Source organism: Podarcis filfolensis, assembly GCF_964270895.1.
Source record: "Podarcis filfolensis genome assembly, chromosome: 2".
In the NCBI taxonomy this organism is placed as follows: Eukaryota; Metazoa; Chordata; class Lepidosauria; order Squamata; family Lacertidae; genus Podarcis; species Podarcis filfolensis.
In genome coordinates this window covers 7,351,464-7,364,047 of record NC_139605.1, presented here as the reverse complement: position 1 = coordinate 7,364,047, position 12,584 = coordinate 7,351,464, and the positions used below count along the sequence as shown (strand labels likewise).

The 12,584-nt window shown below is 42.8% G+C and overlaps 1 protein-coding gene across 1 annotated transcript; it reads left to right on the top strand.

Moving 5' to 3' along the window:
• Positions 1–213: 213 nt before the first annotated feature.
• On the top strand, positions 214–10,947 carry LOC310758097 (vomeronasal type-2 receptor 26-like; the record flags this gene model as incomplete). The annotated part of the gene is made up of 6 exons (XM_083604034.1): positions 214–398; positions 2,196–2,487; positions 2,939–3,751; positions 4,782–5,009; positions 6,338–6,464; positions 10,037–10,947. The coding sequence occupies 6 exons, from the start codon at positions 214–216 to the stop codon at positions 10,945–10,947; spliced, it is 2,556 nt and encodes an 851-aa protein (XP_083460160.1).
• Between the last annotated feature and the right edge of the window lie 1,637 nt (positions 10,948–12,584).

Below are 12,584 nucleotides of genomic sequence, written 5' to 3'. Positions count from 1 at the left end.
GGGGATATGCATGTGTGATGTTACATAATTCTGAAGTCACAGCAGAACAACACCCAAATCAGTAAAACCACTGCAGCTTTGGTCTTGGAAGAGCTGCTTGCTTCTTCTGATCTGCTTTCACTGGAGGTGAGAGGAGCCACTGATATGAGAGATGTAGAAGGCAGGGCCAGAATGAGATCGCTGCTGCTTCTGTTGCTGCTTCTGTTGCTAATCATGCCCCATGGAGTCTTTAGGAACCTGGAAGCAAAATGCCCCTTGAATCTGATCAAGGACCAGCATGAAGCACTCAGTTACTACCGGCCTGGAAACTTCCTCATTAGTGGGATTGTATCTCCAAAATATTTTTTCGGAAAACTTCCATACAACTTTTCCCAGACCCCCTTAACCAGGGATAAGGGGTAAGTAATTCTATGCAGATGGATGTCGTGTTTCTCCATCACCTCTCCAATGGCTGCTTTTTAAACCAGGCAAATAGCCCCCATTCAAAGCTCCAGAACCTGTGACCCTCCAGACATTGTTGGAGTAAAGTTCCCATCATCCCTTGCTGGCTGGGCTGGAACTGGTGGGAGTTGGAGTCCAGCAATAGATTCCCAGCCATCCATTCCATTTTCAGCTTCCCTGGGTTTTGCAGGAAGTGCTCTTCTGGCAACACCATAATGCAAAAGATCAGGGATCAAAATGAGGCATAATATTATTCCAATTTGGGTAGATAGGTGCGGGTGACACCAAATTCAGGCAATTTCCAAAGTGCAAAGTTTCTATTTATTTTACTTTTATTTTATTTTGACACTATGCCACATAATTACAATAATCTGCCAGTAGACAGTAGACCATGTGAAAATTGCTCTTCGCTAAATTAAAGCTTTCCTTCTCCATCTCCACCTTTTCCCTTTCGTGTCATATGTTTTTGAATTATGAGCCTGACAGACTGTCTTAAGAAAATTAATACACTGAGTGACATTTTTTGGCTGGAAAGAAAGAGAAATAGGCTTTAAATAAAATAAATACATATCATAATACAGAGCAGAAGACTTCCTTATTAGGAGAGTTGGATGTCCAAAATATGAAAAATAATTTTTCAGCTTTTTCTCACACACCCCTTCAGCCGACCAGATTTCATTCATAACTACTGCAATGTGCTCTATGTGGGGCTACCTTTGAAGGTGACCTGGAAACTACAACTAATCCTGAATGCGTCAGCTAGACTGGTGACTGGGAGCGGTCGCCAAGACCACATAACACCGGTCTTGAAAGAGCTACACTGGCTCACAGTACATTTCCAAGCACAATTCAAAGTGTTGCTACTGACCTTTAAAGCCCTAAGCGGCCTCGGCCCAGTATACCTGAAGGAGCGTCTCCACCCCCATTGTTCTGCCCAGACACTGAGGTCCAGCTCCAAGGGCCTTCTGGCGGTTCCCTCGCTGCGAGAAGCCAAGTTACAGGGAACCAGGCAGAGGGCCTTCTTGGTAGTGGCACCCGCCGTGTGGAACGCCCTCCCACCGGATGTCAAAGAGAAAAACTACTACCAGACTTTTAGAAGACATCTGAAGGCAGCCCTGTTTAGGGAAGCTTTTAATGATTGATATTTTAATGTATTCCTAATCTTTTGTTGGAAGCCGCCCAGAGTGGCTGGGGAAACCCAGCCAGATGGGTGGGGTATAAATAGTAAATTATTATTATTATTATTATTATTATTATTATTATTATTATTATTGGTTGATGTGTTTGGTACCTGCACTCAAATGATTTCTAATGACCAAGGAGACACCCTGTTTCCTAGTTCCCAACTTAGTGGTCATCATTGGCAAAGGACTTGCCCTTGCTTGACCCCTGTGTTGACTTTTGAAAAACAGTTGGGGGATCTATGCAGACACTCTCTGAAGCAGCCAAAACCATGCAAGTAGCATTGCTGCAACTTCCCAGTCTTTTACAAACTTTGGGGTTGGGGATGGGGTTCATTTTTACTCAGTTTTGTTCTTTGAAGACCATGTGCACTTCTAAGCTCCTGCAATGGAGCACATATCCCCAAATTATTATTGGAGAAAGCAGAGATCTTTGGAGAAAAATGAGGGATATAAATTCAAGAAATAAAATGCGTGCATACATACAAGCTATTATTTGCAGAACAAATATGTTTGTTTTTGTTAAATGGTGAATAGCAGTTTAACGCTTCAAAATTGGTTGATTTATTGCAGTTTGTCTGCCAGCAGGTACTGGCGAATCTTGTCATTCTTGTTCACCATCCAGGAGATCAACAGTAATCCCAGGATCTTACCCAACATCACCCTGGGTTACAACCTCTATGAGAACCATTTAGATGAAAGGATAACTTCTGATGCCACGATAGATCTGCTTGCAGGTGTGGAAAGCAATATTCCGAACTATAACTGTGGGAAACAGAATAACCTGCTGGCTGTTCTTGAAGGGGGAAATTCTGCAATCTCAAAGCAGATTTCATCCATGTTAAGCATCTACAAAATCCCACAGGTAGGTAGGGTGGCAGCATGGAGGGATAAATAAAATTCCACTTTTTTTTTACACCTTTCTTTCCAGAGAAGTCAAGAGAGGGCATTAAAAACGAGAAAACTGCTTTTTTTTGTTTTCAAACTTCAGCCTCCACCAACCTAGCACCTTCCAGATGTTTCAGACTACAATACCATCATACATCCAGTTGGAAAGTTGAAAAGCTAATTTAGTCCAACCCCCTATAATGCAGCAGACTTGAGATTAAGAGTCTCGTGCTCTACTTATTGAGCTATCCCAGTCGCAGCCAGCACAAATTTTCTTCAATATTAATCACTTCAGGTTAATAAGGATATGTTCCTGGAAGTAAAGCAAATCACTATCAGTTTCTATTATGATCTTGTTGAGATTTCTGCATCGCAGGACTAGATGACCCTCAAAATTCTACGATTTTAATTCTTTCTTTTCTCACTAGGTCAATTTTGCCTTCATGGCTCAGGTTCTTGAAGATAAAACCCAGTCCCCATTTGTCTACCGGATGGTCCCCAAAGAAGAAGCTCAATATCAGGGCATTGTCAAGTTGCTCCTGCATTTTGGGTGGACGTGGATCGGCCTCCTTGCTCCGGACAATGATGCTGGAGGAAGATTTGTGAGTGACTTAATGCCTCTGCTGATTGGCAGCGGGATTTGCATTGCCTTGTCCAAAAGATTTCCAGAAAAGGATCTAATTAAAATGTTCAGCTCAAATGAACCATATGGAACCTGGAGACAAGTCGATGTATGTGTTTGCTACATAACCACTCAAATGAGCTCAGCTATAATTATTGCAATTCAAATAGCACGTGGGAAACAAATTGGGCCAAAAGTCTGGATCACAACAGCTTTTCAGGACATCGACTGGAATTTGTCTTATCCTCCTTATATCTTCCAGCACTTTCATGGTTCTTTATCCTTTGTAATGAAAACCAAGATCAGTAGCAGCAGAAGGGCCTACTCCATACCAGGCTCCCATCTTCTTCAGCAATTTTGGGAGGAAGCTTTTCATTGTTCATATTCAAAACATGTGCTGTCTGTGAGAGGCTGGACAAGATGTGCAGAGGAGGAGAAACTGCAGGATCTGCCCCAAGAGGAGCTCCAGACAGCCCTGTCTCAAGACAGCTACAGTGCTTACCTCAATATTCAAGCTGTGGCTCAGGCCTTAAATGCAGCATATTCATATAGACCCAGGTGGATGTTAATGGTGAATGGAGGAGACACATTGGAACATCAAAGGTTATGGCAATGGCAGGTATTTCCTTTTCCTTTTTTCCTTTTTTTGCAAACTATCCATTGTCCCAATGATGGAATCAAATTTACAAGCGAGATTTTTCCTTGCCTGTTTCTGAAGGAAATCCAATTTGTAAGGGTTCTGGTTAAGGTGAACATTTTGGCTCACTTTGGTTATGTCATATGATACTTCCATATCTTGTGGTTCCTCTCTGGTACCATTAGAGAGATTTGTATTAAATTTCTGTTTTACATTTTAGAAAATTCACTTAAACAACCTTAAAATATCAGTGAAGTTCCTTCCTCTCTTTCCATGGTTCATTTTGCACAACATAAATCCCTGCATATTTTATATGAACTAAACCATTTAGTATTCCATTATTACATCCATCAAAAATTATTTACACTGTTGAATTTATCTTAATGCTGCCAACGTTTTCAAGTATACACAATTCCCCCCCCCATATATTCAATAAACGTTTTCCAATCTTCTCTAAACGTATGTTGTTCTTGTTCTCTTATTCTATATGTTAATTCTGCAAGCTGCGCATATTCCATCAACTTAAGTTGCCATTCTTCTTTAGTTGAGACCTCGCTTGTTTTCCATTTTGGGGCTAACAAAACACGGTCTGCAGTCGGGGCATACATAAATAACCTTTTTTTGACACCTGGGAATTTCCGCTTGAGTTATCCTCAACAAAAAGGACTCTGTTTTTTTGTTTTTTTTTAAGTACTTTTAAACATTTCCCCCCAGTTCATTATGAATTATTTCCCAATACTCTTTTACCCTTTTACAGGTCCACCACACATGATAGAACGTACCCTCAGTCTCATTACATCTCCAACACTTATCTGATTCGGTCTCATACATCTTAGCAAGTTAGATACAGGTTTCTTAATCAGGGATGAAATCTCATATCCCAATCCGCTGGGTGTTTAAGCTGCCCATCAACAGTTAAGCACCTGGAATGCAGACTGAGCGGGCACACGGAAATTCTGGTCACAGTCTTCCACATTGCTTTCTTGATGCTGATGTTCCCCTGTCATTCCAGCTTCACCCTTTCTTAAGAGAAATCCAGTGTTCAAATACTTCCATGGGCAGACTATGTTTGGATGAGAATGGGGAGCTGCCAGCTGACTTTGATATTGATAACTGGGTGATGTATCCTAACGGGTCCAGTGTTAGAGTGAAAATTGGGAGTCTGGAGAGAGTGACTTCTACTGGCCTAAAGTTCGCCATTAACCCAGAAGCCATTGAGTGGCCCAAGCAGTTTAACAAGGTATGAGGATATAACAGAGGGATGGGGCTAGGACAGCCTGATTACAGTCTTCATAGTGCAACTGCTGCACAACAGCCTTGTAAGGTGGACCAACTATGTCTTAAGAACCCAGTAAATGCTGCCAGACAGACCAGAGGGGAATCTGGGGCGCTCAAGGAAATACTGGAGCCCCAGGATCCTGAGACAAGATAAGCAGCATTTCCCAGCCAGGTTCCTCTCTGTTCATCTGGGGAGGAAAACCAGCATTTATCTCTTTCTTTCTCCCAGGGAACAGAGTAGACCACTTTTCTCTAACACCCAAATTGTATCCCCAGGAGATTGCACCCAGCAGTTAGGAACATGGGAGATGGCTCAAATCCTTAAATTTAGCAAATCCACATTTCAGACTCCAAGAGGCAATTGGTATGAAGTTCTATTCAGATCAGAAGGAAGGGAAGAAGGAAAATGGACAAAGCAGAATACTGAAAAGAGGTTGATATCCCCCCTTCTTTGCCAGTACTCAAAGCACCTTTGAAAATATCATTTTTAACATTCTTGTCTTCAGGATATTGCATGTACAATGGCTGCATTGCATCAGTGTGGTTTGTTGCCGCTATTTTCTTATTGCTGTTATTCTGGATTTTTTTTTTGGTCTTATTTTGTCCTCTGTATAGAAGGTAGAGATAACAAAGTTGAGACAAAGAAGCAAACACACCTGTCAGATGATGGTGTGGTTGCTCGAGAGTAAACAGGCAAGACTCTGACCTGTCTTTTCAAGGCTTTATTCTTGGTGCAACCTATTTACAGTGAAGAGCGTCGTAAGTTCATGTCTGGCTCAATCGCTAGCAGAATCTGGGAGTGGACTGTCTTTGTACCTACCCCAGCATAAAAGTCGTGTCACCCCCAACCTTTTCTGCCCCTCCCTTCGCAGAAGCCTACTGTGCAGAATGGGCGCTGGCAAGGGCTTACTTCCAGTCTCTCTGGTTTGCTCAGGCTCGGAGTTGAGGCTCTCCCTGGCATCCCCTGGTCCCTTCACCTCTTCTCCGCTGGAGGTGGGGCTTTCCTCCTTGCCAGAAGATGAACTGCTTCACAAGATTTTCGGAGGCTCCCTATAACTAAACAGCCCCTCCATCTCTCGCCTCTGAGCTGATGGCAGTTCCCTGACAACACCAAACGGTTTTCCCTGCCATGCCCTTTTCTTAAAAAAAAAAGTGCTTCCCCAGAAATAAATGGACAAGGTCAGTGGGACTAGGGAACTTGCTGGATGCTTTGCAAACTCTGTGAAATAATTCCATCGGCACAGGTGCTCCTAACACTTTCTGCTTGATACACCTTGTCTTGGTTATTAGGCTGTGCCTCGCTCCAGGTGTACCGAAAGCTGCCACCCTGGATATGCCAAGGCAGTTCAAGAAGGAGAGCCAGTTTGCTGCTACTCTTGTGTTCCATGTGCGGAAGGGACAATCTCCACTCAGGAAGGTGGGTGATTCCAAGGGCGGGGTGACAAGGGTGACGCTGTGGTCTAAACCACTGATAAGGATCCTGAGATCTGTTAAGGGTAGCAAACTTCTGTGCAATTGCCATAAAACTTAGGGAACAAGCTGTGCTATCATAATGATTAAGGTTTTAAATGATATAATCAGGTTATATTTCTTTCCAGTAGCACCTTAAAGACCAACTAAGTTAGTTCTTGGTATGAGCTTTCGTGTGCATGCACACTTCTTCAGATACACTTGAAACAGAAGTTGCCAGATCCCTCTATATAGTGAGAAGGTGGGGAGGGGTATTACTCAGAAGGGTGGTGGGAATGGGGGATTGGCAGATAGCTGTGATGAGCCTGTTGACGACTCTTAACGACTGCAATAGGTCTTACAGGAAAAAGCAAGGGGTGAGAAGGTGAAAAATAGCTTTGTCATTTATAATGAGATAAGAATCCAATGTCTTTGTTCAGACCAGGTCTCTCCATGGTTTTAAGTTTGGTAATGAGTTGCAATTCAGCAGCTTCTCTTTCCAGTCTATTTCTGAAATTCCTTTGTAGTAAAACAGCTACTTTGAGATCTTGTATAGAATGTCCCGGGAGATTGAAGTGTTCTCCTACTGGTTTCTCTGTCTTGTGATTCTTGATGTCCGATTTATGTCCGTTTATTCTTTGGCGTAAGGTTTGGCCTGTTTGTCCAATATAGAGAGCTGAAGGACAATGATAGTTCTCTTTCTCAAGCTCTGGGAGGAAGACCTTTCATTGCCTACAGACAGCCACCCAATCTTAAACAACTCCTAACCCACAATAATACTACAACCAGACGTAACACGGACACTGGCACCAGAGCCTGCAATAAACCCAGATGCCAACTTTGCTGCCACATACACCCGGACAACACCATTACTGGCCCCAACAACATCACACATACCATCTCGGGACTATTTAATTGCTCATCGTCTAACATTGTATATGCCATCAAATGCCAACAGTGTCCTTCAGCTCTCTATATTGGACAAACAGGCCAAACCTTACGCCAAAGAATAAACGGACATAAATCGGACATCAAGAATCACAAGACAGAGAAACCAGTAGGAGAACACTTCAATCTCCCGGGACATTCTATACAAGATCTCAAAGTAGCTGTTTTACTACAAAGGAATTTCAGAAATAGACTGGAAAGAGAAGCTGCTGAATTGCAACTCATTACCAAACTTAAAACCATGGAGAGACCTGGTCTGAACAAAGACATTGGATTCTTATCTCATTATAAATGACAAAGCTATTTTTCAACTTCTCACCCCTTGCTTTTTCCTGTAAGACCTATTGCAGTCGTTAAGAGTCGTCAACAGGCTCATCACAGCTATCTGCCAATCCCCCATTCCCACCACCCTTCTGAGTAATACCCCTCCCCACCTTCTCACTATATAGAGGGATCTGGCAACTTCTGTTTCAAGTGTATCTGAAGAAGTGTGCATGCACACGAAAGCTCATACCAAGAACTAACTTAGTTGGTCTTTAAGGTGCTACTGGAAAGAAATTTGTTTGTTTGTTTGTTTTGAGTATGGCAGACCAACACGGCTACCTTTCTGTAATCAGGTTATATGTTAGTGACTAAGTTTTAAGTTATATATTTTTTAACTGTTGCTATATCTGTATTTTCCCTGTTATAGGTAAAGGTAAAGGGACCCCTGACCATTAGGTCCAGTCATGGCCGACTCTGGAGTTGCGGCACTTATCTTGCTTTATTGGCTGAGGGAGTCGGCGTACAGCTTCCGGGTCATGTGGCCAGGATGACTAAGCCGCTTCTGGCAAACCAGAGCAGTGCACAGAAACGCCGTTTACCTTCCTGCCAGAGCGGTACCTATTTCTCTACTTGCACTTTGGTGTTCTTTCGAACTGCTAGGTTGGCAGGAGTGTCCCTGTTATACCTAATTGCAAATTCAAATGTATCCCTATTGTGTTTTATGACTTCCTTGATATTGTATGTGGGCTGGAACTGGTCTGTGACCAAAATAATAAAATTCAGTATTCACTGAGCCTTTTGGGCTTCCTGATTGTTAGGGCGGCGGTTCAAATCCCCGTGATGGGGTGAGCTCCTGTTGCTCCATACCAGCTCCTGTCAACCTAGCTGTTTGAAAGCATATCAGCACACATAGATAAATAGGTAAAAAAGGTAAAGATAAATAGATAAATAGGGACCGCTGTGGCGGAAAGGTAAGCAGCGTTTCTGTGCGCCATGGTTTCCATCACGGTGTCCTATTGTGCCAAAAGCAGTTTATTCATGCTGGCCACATGACTCGGAAAGTTGTCTGTGGACAAATGCCGGCTCCCTCGGCCTGAAAGTGGAGATCAGCACCGCACCCTATAGTTGAATTTGACTGGACTTAACCGTCCAGCGGTCCTTTTCCTTTACCTTACTCCAAGGGAGAGGACATTCCTTGGGAGAATAAGAACAGGTTAGAGATTTACTCAGAGGCTCCTTCTGTGAAGATTCTGAGGACATTTTTGAATCGGGATCCTTTCCTGGTGTCTACATTATTATTCACCTTCATTAATTAATTACTGAAAGTGAGTTTAAAGGAACGACAGAAATGAAGTTATATCTGGGGTACAAAGCAGGGAGCAGGGAGAGGGCTCACCATGCACTATGCACTATGTGTTCCTGTTGCTATTTCCAACCATGTCTTCAGTGATCAAAGAACCAAAGCACACCCAAAAGAAAGTGAATTAAAAAAATTATTAAGAATAATTTACCAGCAGTGATTTTAAAAAAATGTTCATTTATAATTATAATAGCAGGATACAGAATAAACAAGAAATTATATGAAAACGATTAAACTATAACAGTTAACCATAAACAGATCAAACTATAACTATACAGTGGTACCTCGGGTTACATACGCTTCAGGTGACACACTCCACTAACCCAGAAATAGTACCTCGGGTGAAGAACTTTGCTTCAGGATGAGAACAGAAATCGCGTGGCGGTGGTGCAGCAGCAGCAGAAGGCCCCATTAGCTAAAGTGGTGCTTCAGGTTAAGAACAGTTTCAGGTTAAGTACAGACCTCCAGAACGAATTAAGTACTTAACCAGAGGTACCACTGTATAAACTATATAAACTGTAACTATATAAAATAACAATGGGCCTATTGTGAGCATTACACAAAAGAAATATAAATCCAATTACATTTACTACCTAGGATATAACAATTATATCTAAAATAGTTGAAAGCAATTATCCAAAAGTCCAGGTAAACAGGTATATCTTCCATGCACAGCAAAAACTGTACAATGAAGACACCAGGTGCACCTCTGTGGGGAGGTCTTTGCCTGTCAATGTTACCTACATCACAAGGTTATTTTGGAAACAAAAATTGAAAAGTGTCACATCTATCTCTTTTGGATACACATGTATACACATGTTAAAGAAATCAATTAACATTTTCCTCCTTTGTTACAAATTCTAATTTTGTTACCTCCTCCACATTATCATCTTCTCCCCAAATGCAGCATGACACAGAGAGTTAGAGATATAAGTGATGGAGATGAAAACACTTTTTCTCCTCCTCAGATGCAGACCATTGCACCAAATGCCCAGAAGATCACCATCCAAACAAGGACCAGGATCAATGTATTCCCAAGATTATCACCTTCCTGGCCTATGAAGAATCTTTGGGGATCCTTCTGGTCTCCGTTGCCCTTTTCTTGTCATTAACCACAAGCTTCGTTTTAGGAATCTTCATTAAATACATGAAAACTCCCATAGTCAAAGCCAACAACCGGGACCTCTCCTACATCCTCCTCATCTCCCTCTTGCTTTCCTTTCTGTCCTCCTTCCTTTTCATCAGCCAGCCAGGGAAAGTGACCTGTCTTCTCCGACAAATGGTCTTCAGCATCATCTTCTCGGCTGCCATTTCTTCTGTGTTGGCCAAAACTATCACTGTGGTGCTGGCCTTCCTGGCCACCAAGCCAGGGAACAGAGTGGGGAAATTGCTGGGGAAGAGTCTGGCCAACTCCATTGTCATTTCCTGTTCCAGTGTCCAAGTTGCCATCTGCATCATCTGGCTGGGAATCTCTCCACCCTTCCCAGAGTCTGACATGAGCTCCCAGGCTGGAGAGATCATCCTGCAATGCAATGAAGGGTCTGTGGCCATGTTTTATGCTGCCCTGGGTTACATGGGCTTCCTGGCTGCCATCTGCTTCACGGTGGCTTTCCTGGCCAGGAAGCTGCCTGGGGCCTTCAATGAAGCCAAGCTGATCACCTTCAGCATGCTGGTCTTCTGCAGCGTTTGGGTCTCCTTTGTGCCCACCTACCTGAGCACCAAGGGGAAATACATGGTAGCCGTGCAGATCTTCTCTATCTTGGCCTCCAGTGCTGGGCTTCTGGGCTGCATCTTCCTTCCCAAGTGCTACATAATTATACTGAGGCCAGATCTGAACACAAAGGAACATTTGACTGCAAAAGCTAAAGCTGGCACCTGATCCTTAAATATTCAGTTTTGACAGTTGATACCCAGCCATCTCTCTTCATTTTGCATAAATTATGAGTGATGACAATGAATGCCTAAAGACTCTGCAATGACCACAGGCACTATGAGATTATAATTTTCTATGCCTTGCTGTACCACAGCCTGATTCCCCTCAGATTCTTGATCAACCATCTGACCTTCATAATCCTCATGGTCCTCTGGGGATCACTGTGACTGGTTTGGCACATCTGTTTATTTATACGGCTAATTTGCCCTAAAACTGCACCCAAACTGGATCACAACATATCAAATGGAGGGATTCAGAGTTTCATATCAATCAAAGTGCTTTAATGCTTGATAGTTTATTTCATGATGAATTGAAAGTGCCACCATTGCCACATTATCAAAATGAATTACAGGTGATTCTCAACTTATGCTTGGGTTATGGTCCAGGAATAGTGCATATAAGCCAAAATCACATATCGTCAAAACACACTGGATTCAACAAAATCCAACATTGGATTGCCAAACCGTTTTTTCCCCTGGACACCTGCCCCCTTTCTACCTCCTTGTTTGTTTGTTTATTTCTTTATTCCCAAGCATGGATAGCTGAATGCACACAAATTAAATGTGTGAGAGTTGCAAGTTGCTTATATTTGGATAGTAAGTGTCGGCATGAATTAATATGCTTGCAATGATGTATTGTTGTATATTTATATTGCAGTCATGTTGTGAGGTGTGTTGGTTACATTTATGTGAAAAAGCAGCATGCATACTGAAATCATACAGAATCTTAGAGTTGGAAGGGACCCTGGGGGATCATCTTGCGAAGCCGCTAAAAATCGGAAAACCCTTTCGTCTTGCGGGTTTTTCGTTTAGCGAGGCATTCGTCTTGCGGGGCACCACTGTATTTTGTTGTTTCTTCAGCTTGTAACCCTCCTTCTGCATAGCAATGTAGAAAGGCAGTTTACAAATTAAAAGTGAAATAAAATATGGAAATAAAGTAGTGTTACTGCTCGAAAACTATCGCATAAGGAAATGCACCAAAAAAGCTTCCCTTTCTTACAATACATTCTCATTTTCTGATATCTCCCATATGAGTGCATTTCTTGACATGTAATAGGATGTGTCTGTAAGCAAAGCCAAAGCCATTCCTTTTCTCCTCCTCAGATGCAGAGCGTTGCACCAAATGTCCAGAAGAAGAATATCCAAACAAGGACCGAGATCACTGCATTCCGAGGATTATCAGCTTCCTTTCATATAAAGAATATTTGGGGATTCTCCTGACTTCTTTGGCTCTCTTCCTGTCCTTAACCACAGGCTTTGTTGTAGGGATCTTCATGAAATACAAGGAAACTCCCATAGTCAAAGCCAACAACAGGGACCTCTCCTACATCCTCCTTGTCTCCCTCCTGCTGTCCTTCTTGTCCTCCTTCCTCTTCCTTGGCCGTCCCAGGAAAGTCACCTGCCTCCTTCGACAAACGGCCTTCAGCACCATCTTCTCAGTTGCTGTATCTTCTTTGCTGTCCAAAACCATCATGGTGGTGCTGGCCTTCCTGGCCACAAAGCCAGGGAACAGGGTGAGGAGATGGTTAGGGAAAAGTCTGGCCAACTCCATTGTCCTTTGCTGCTCCAGTGTCCAAATGGTCA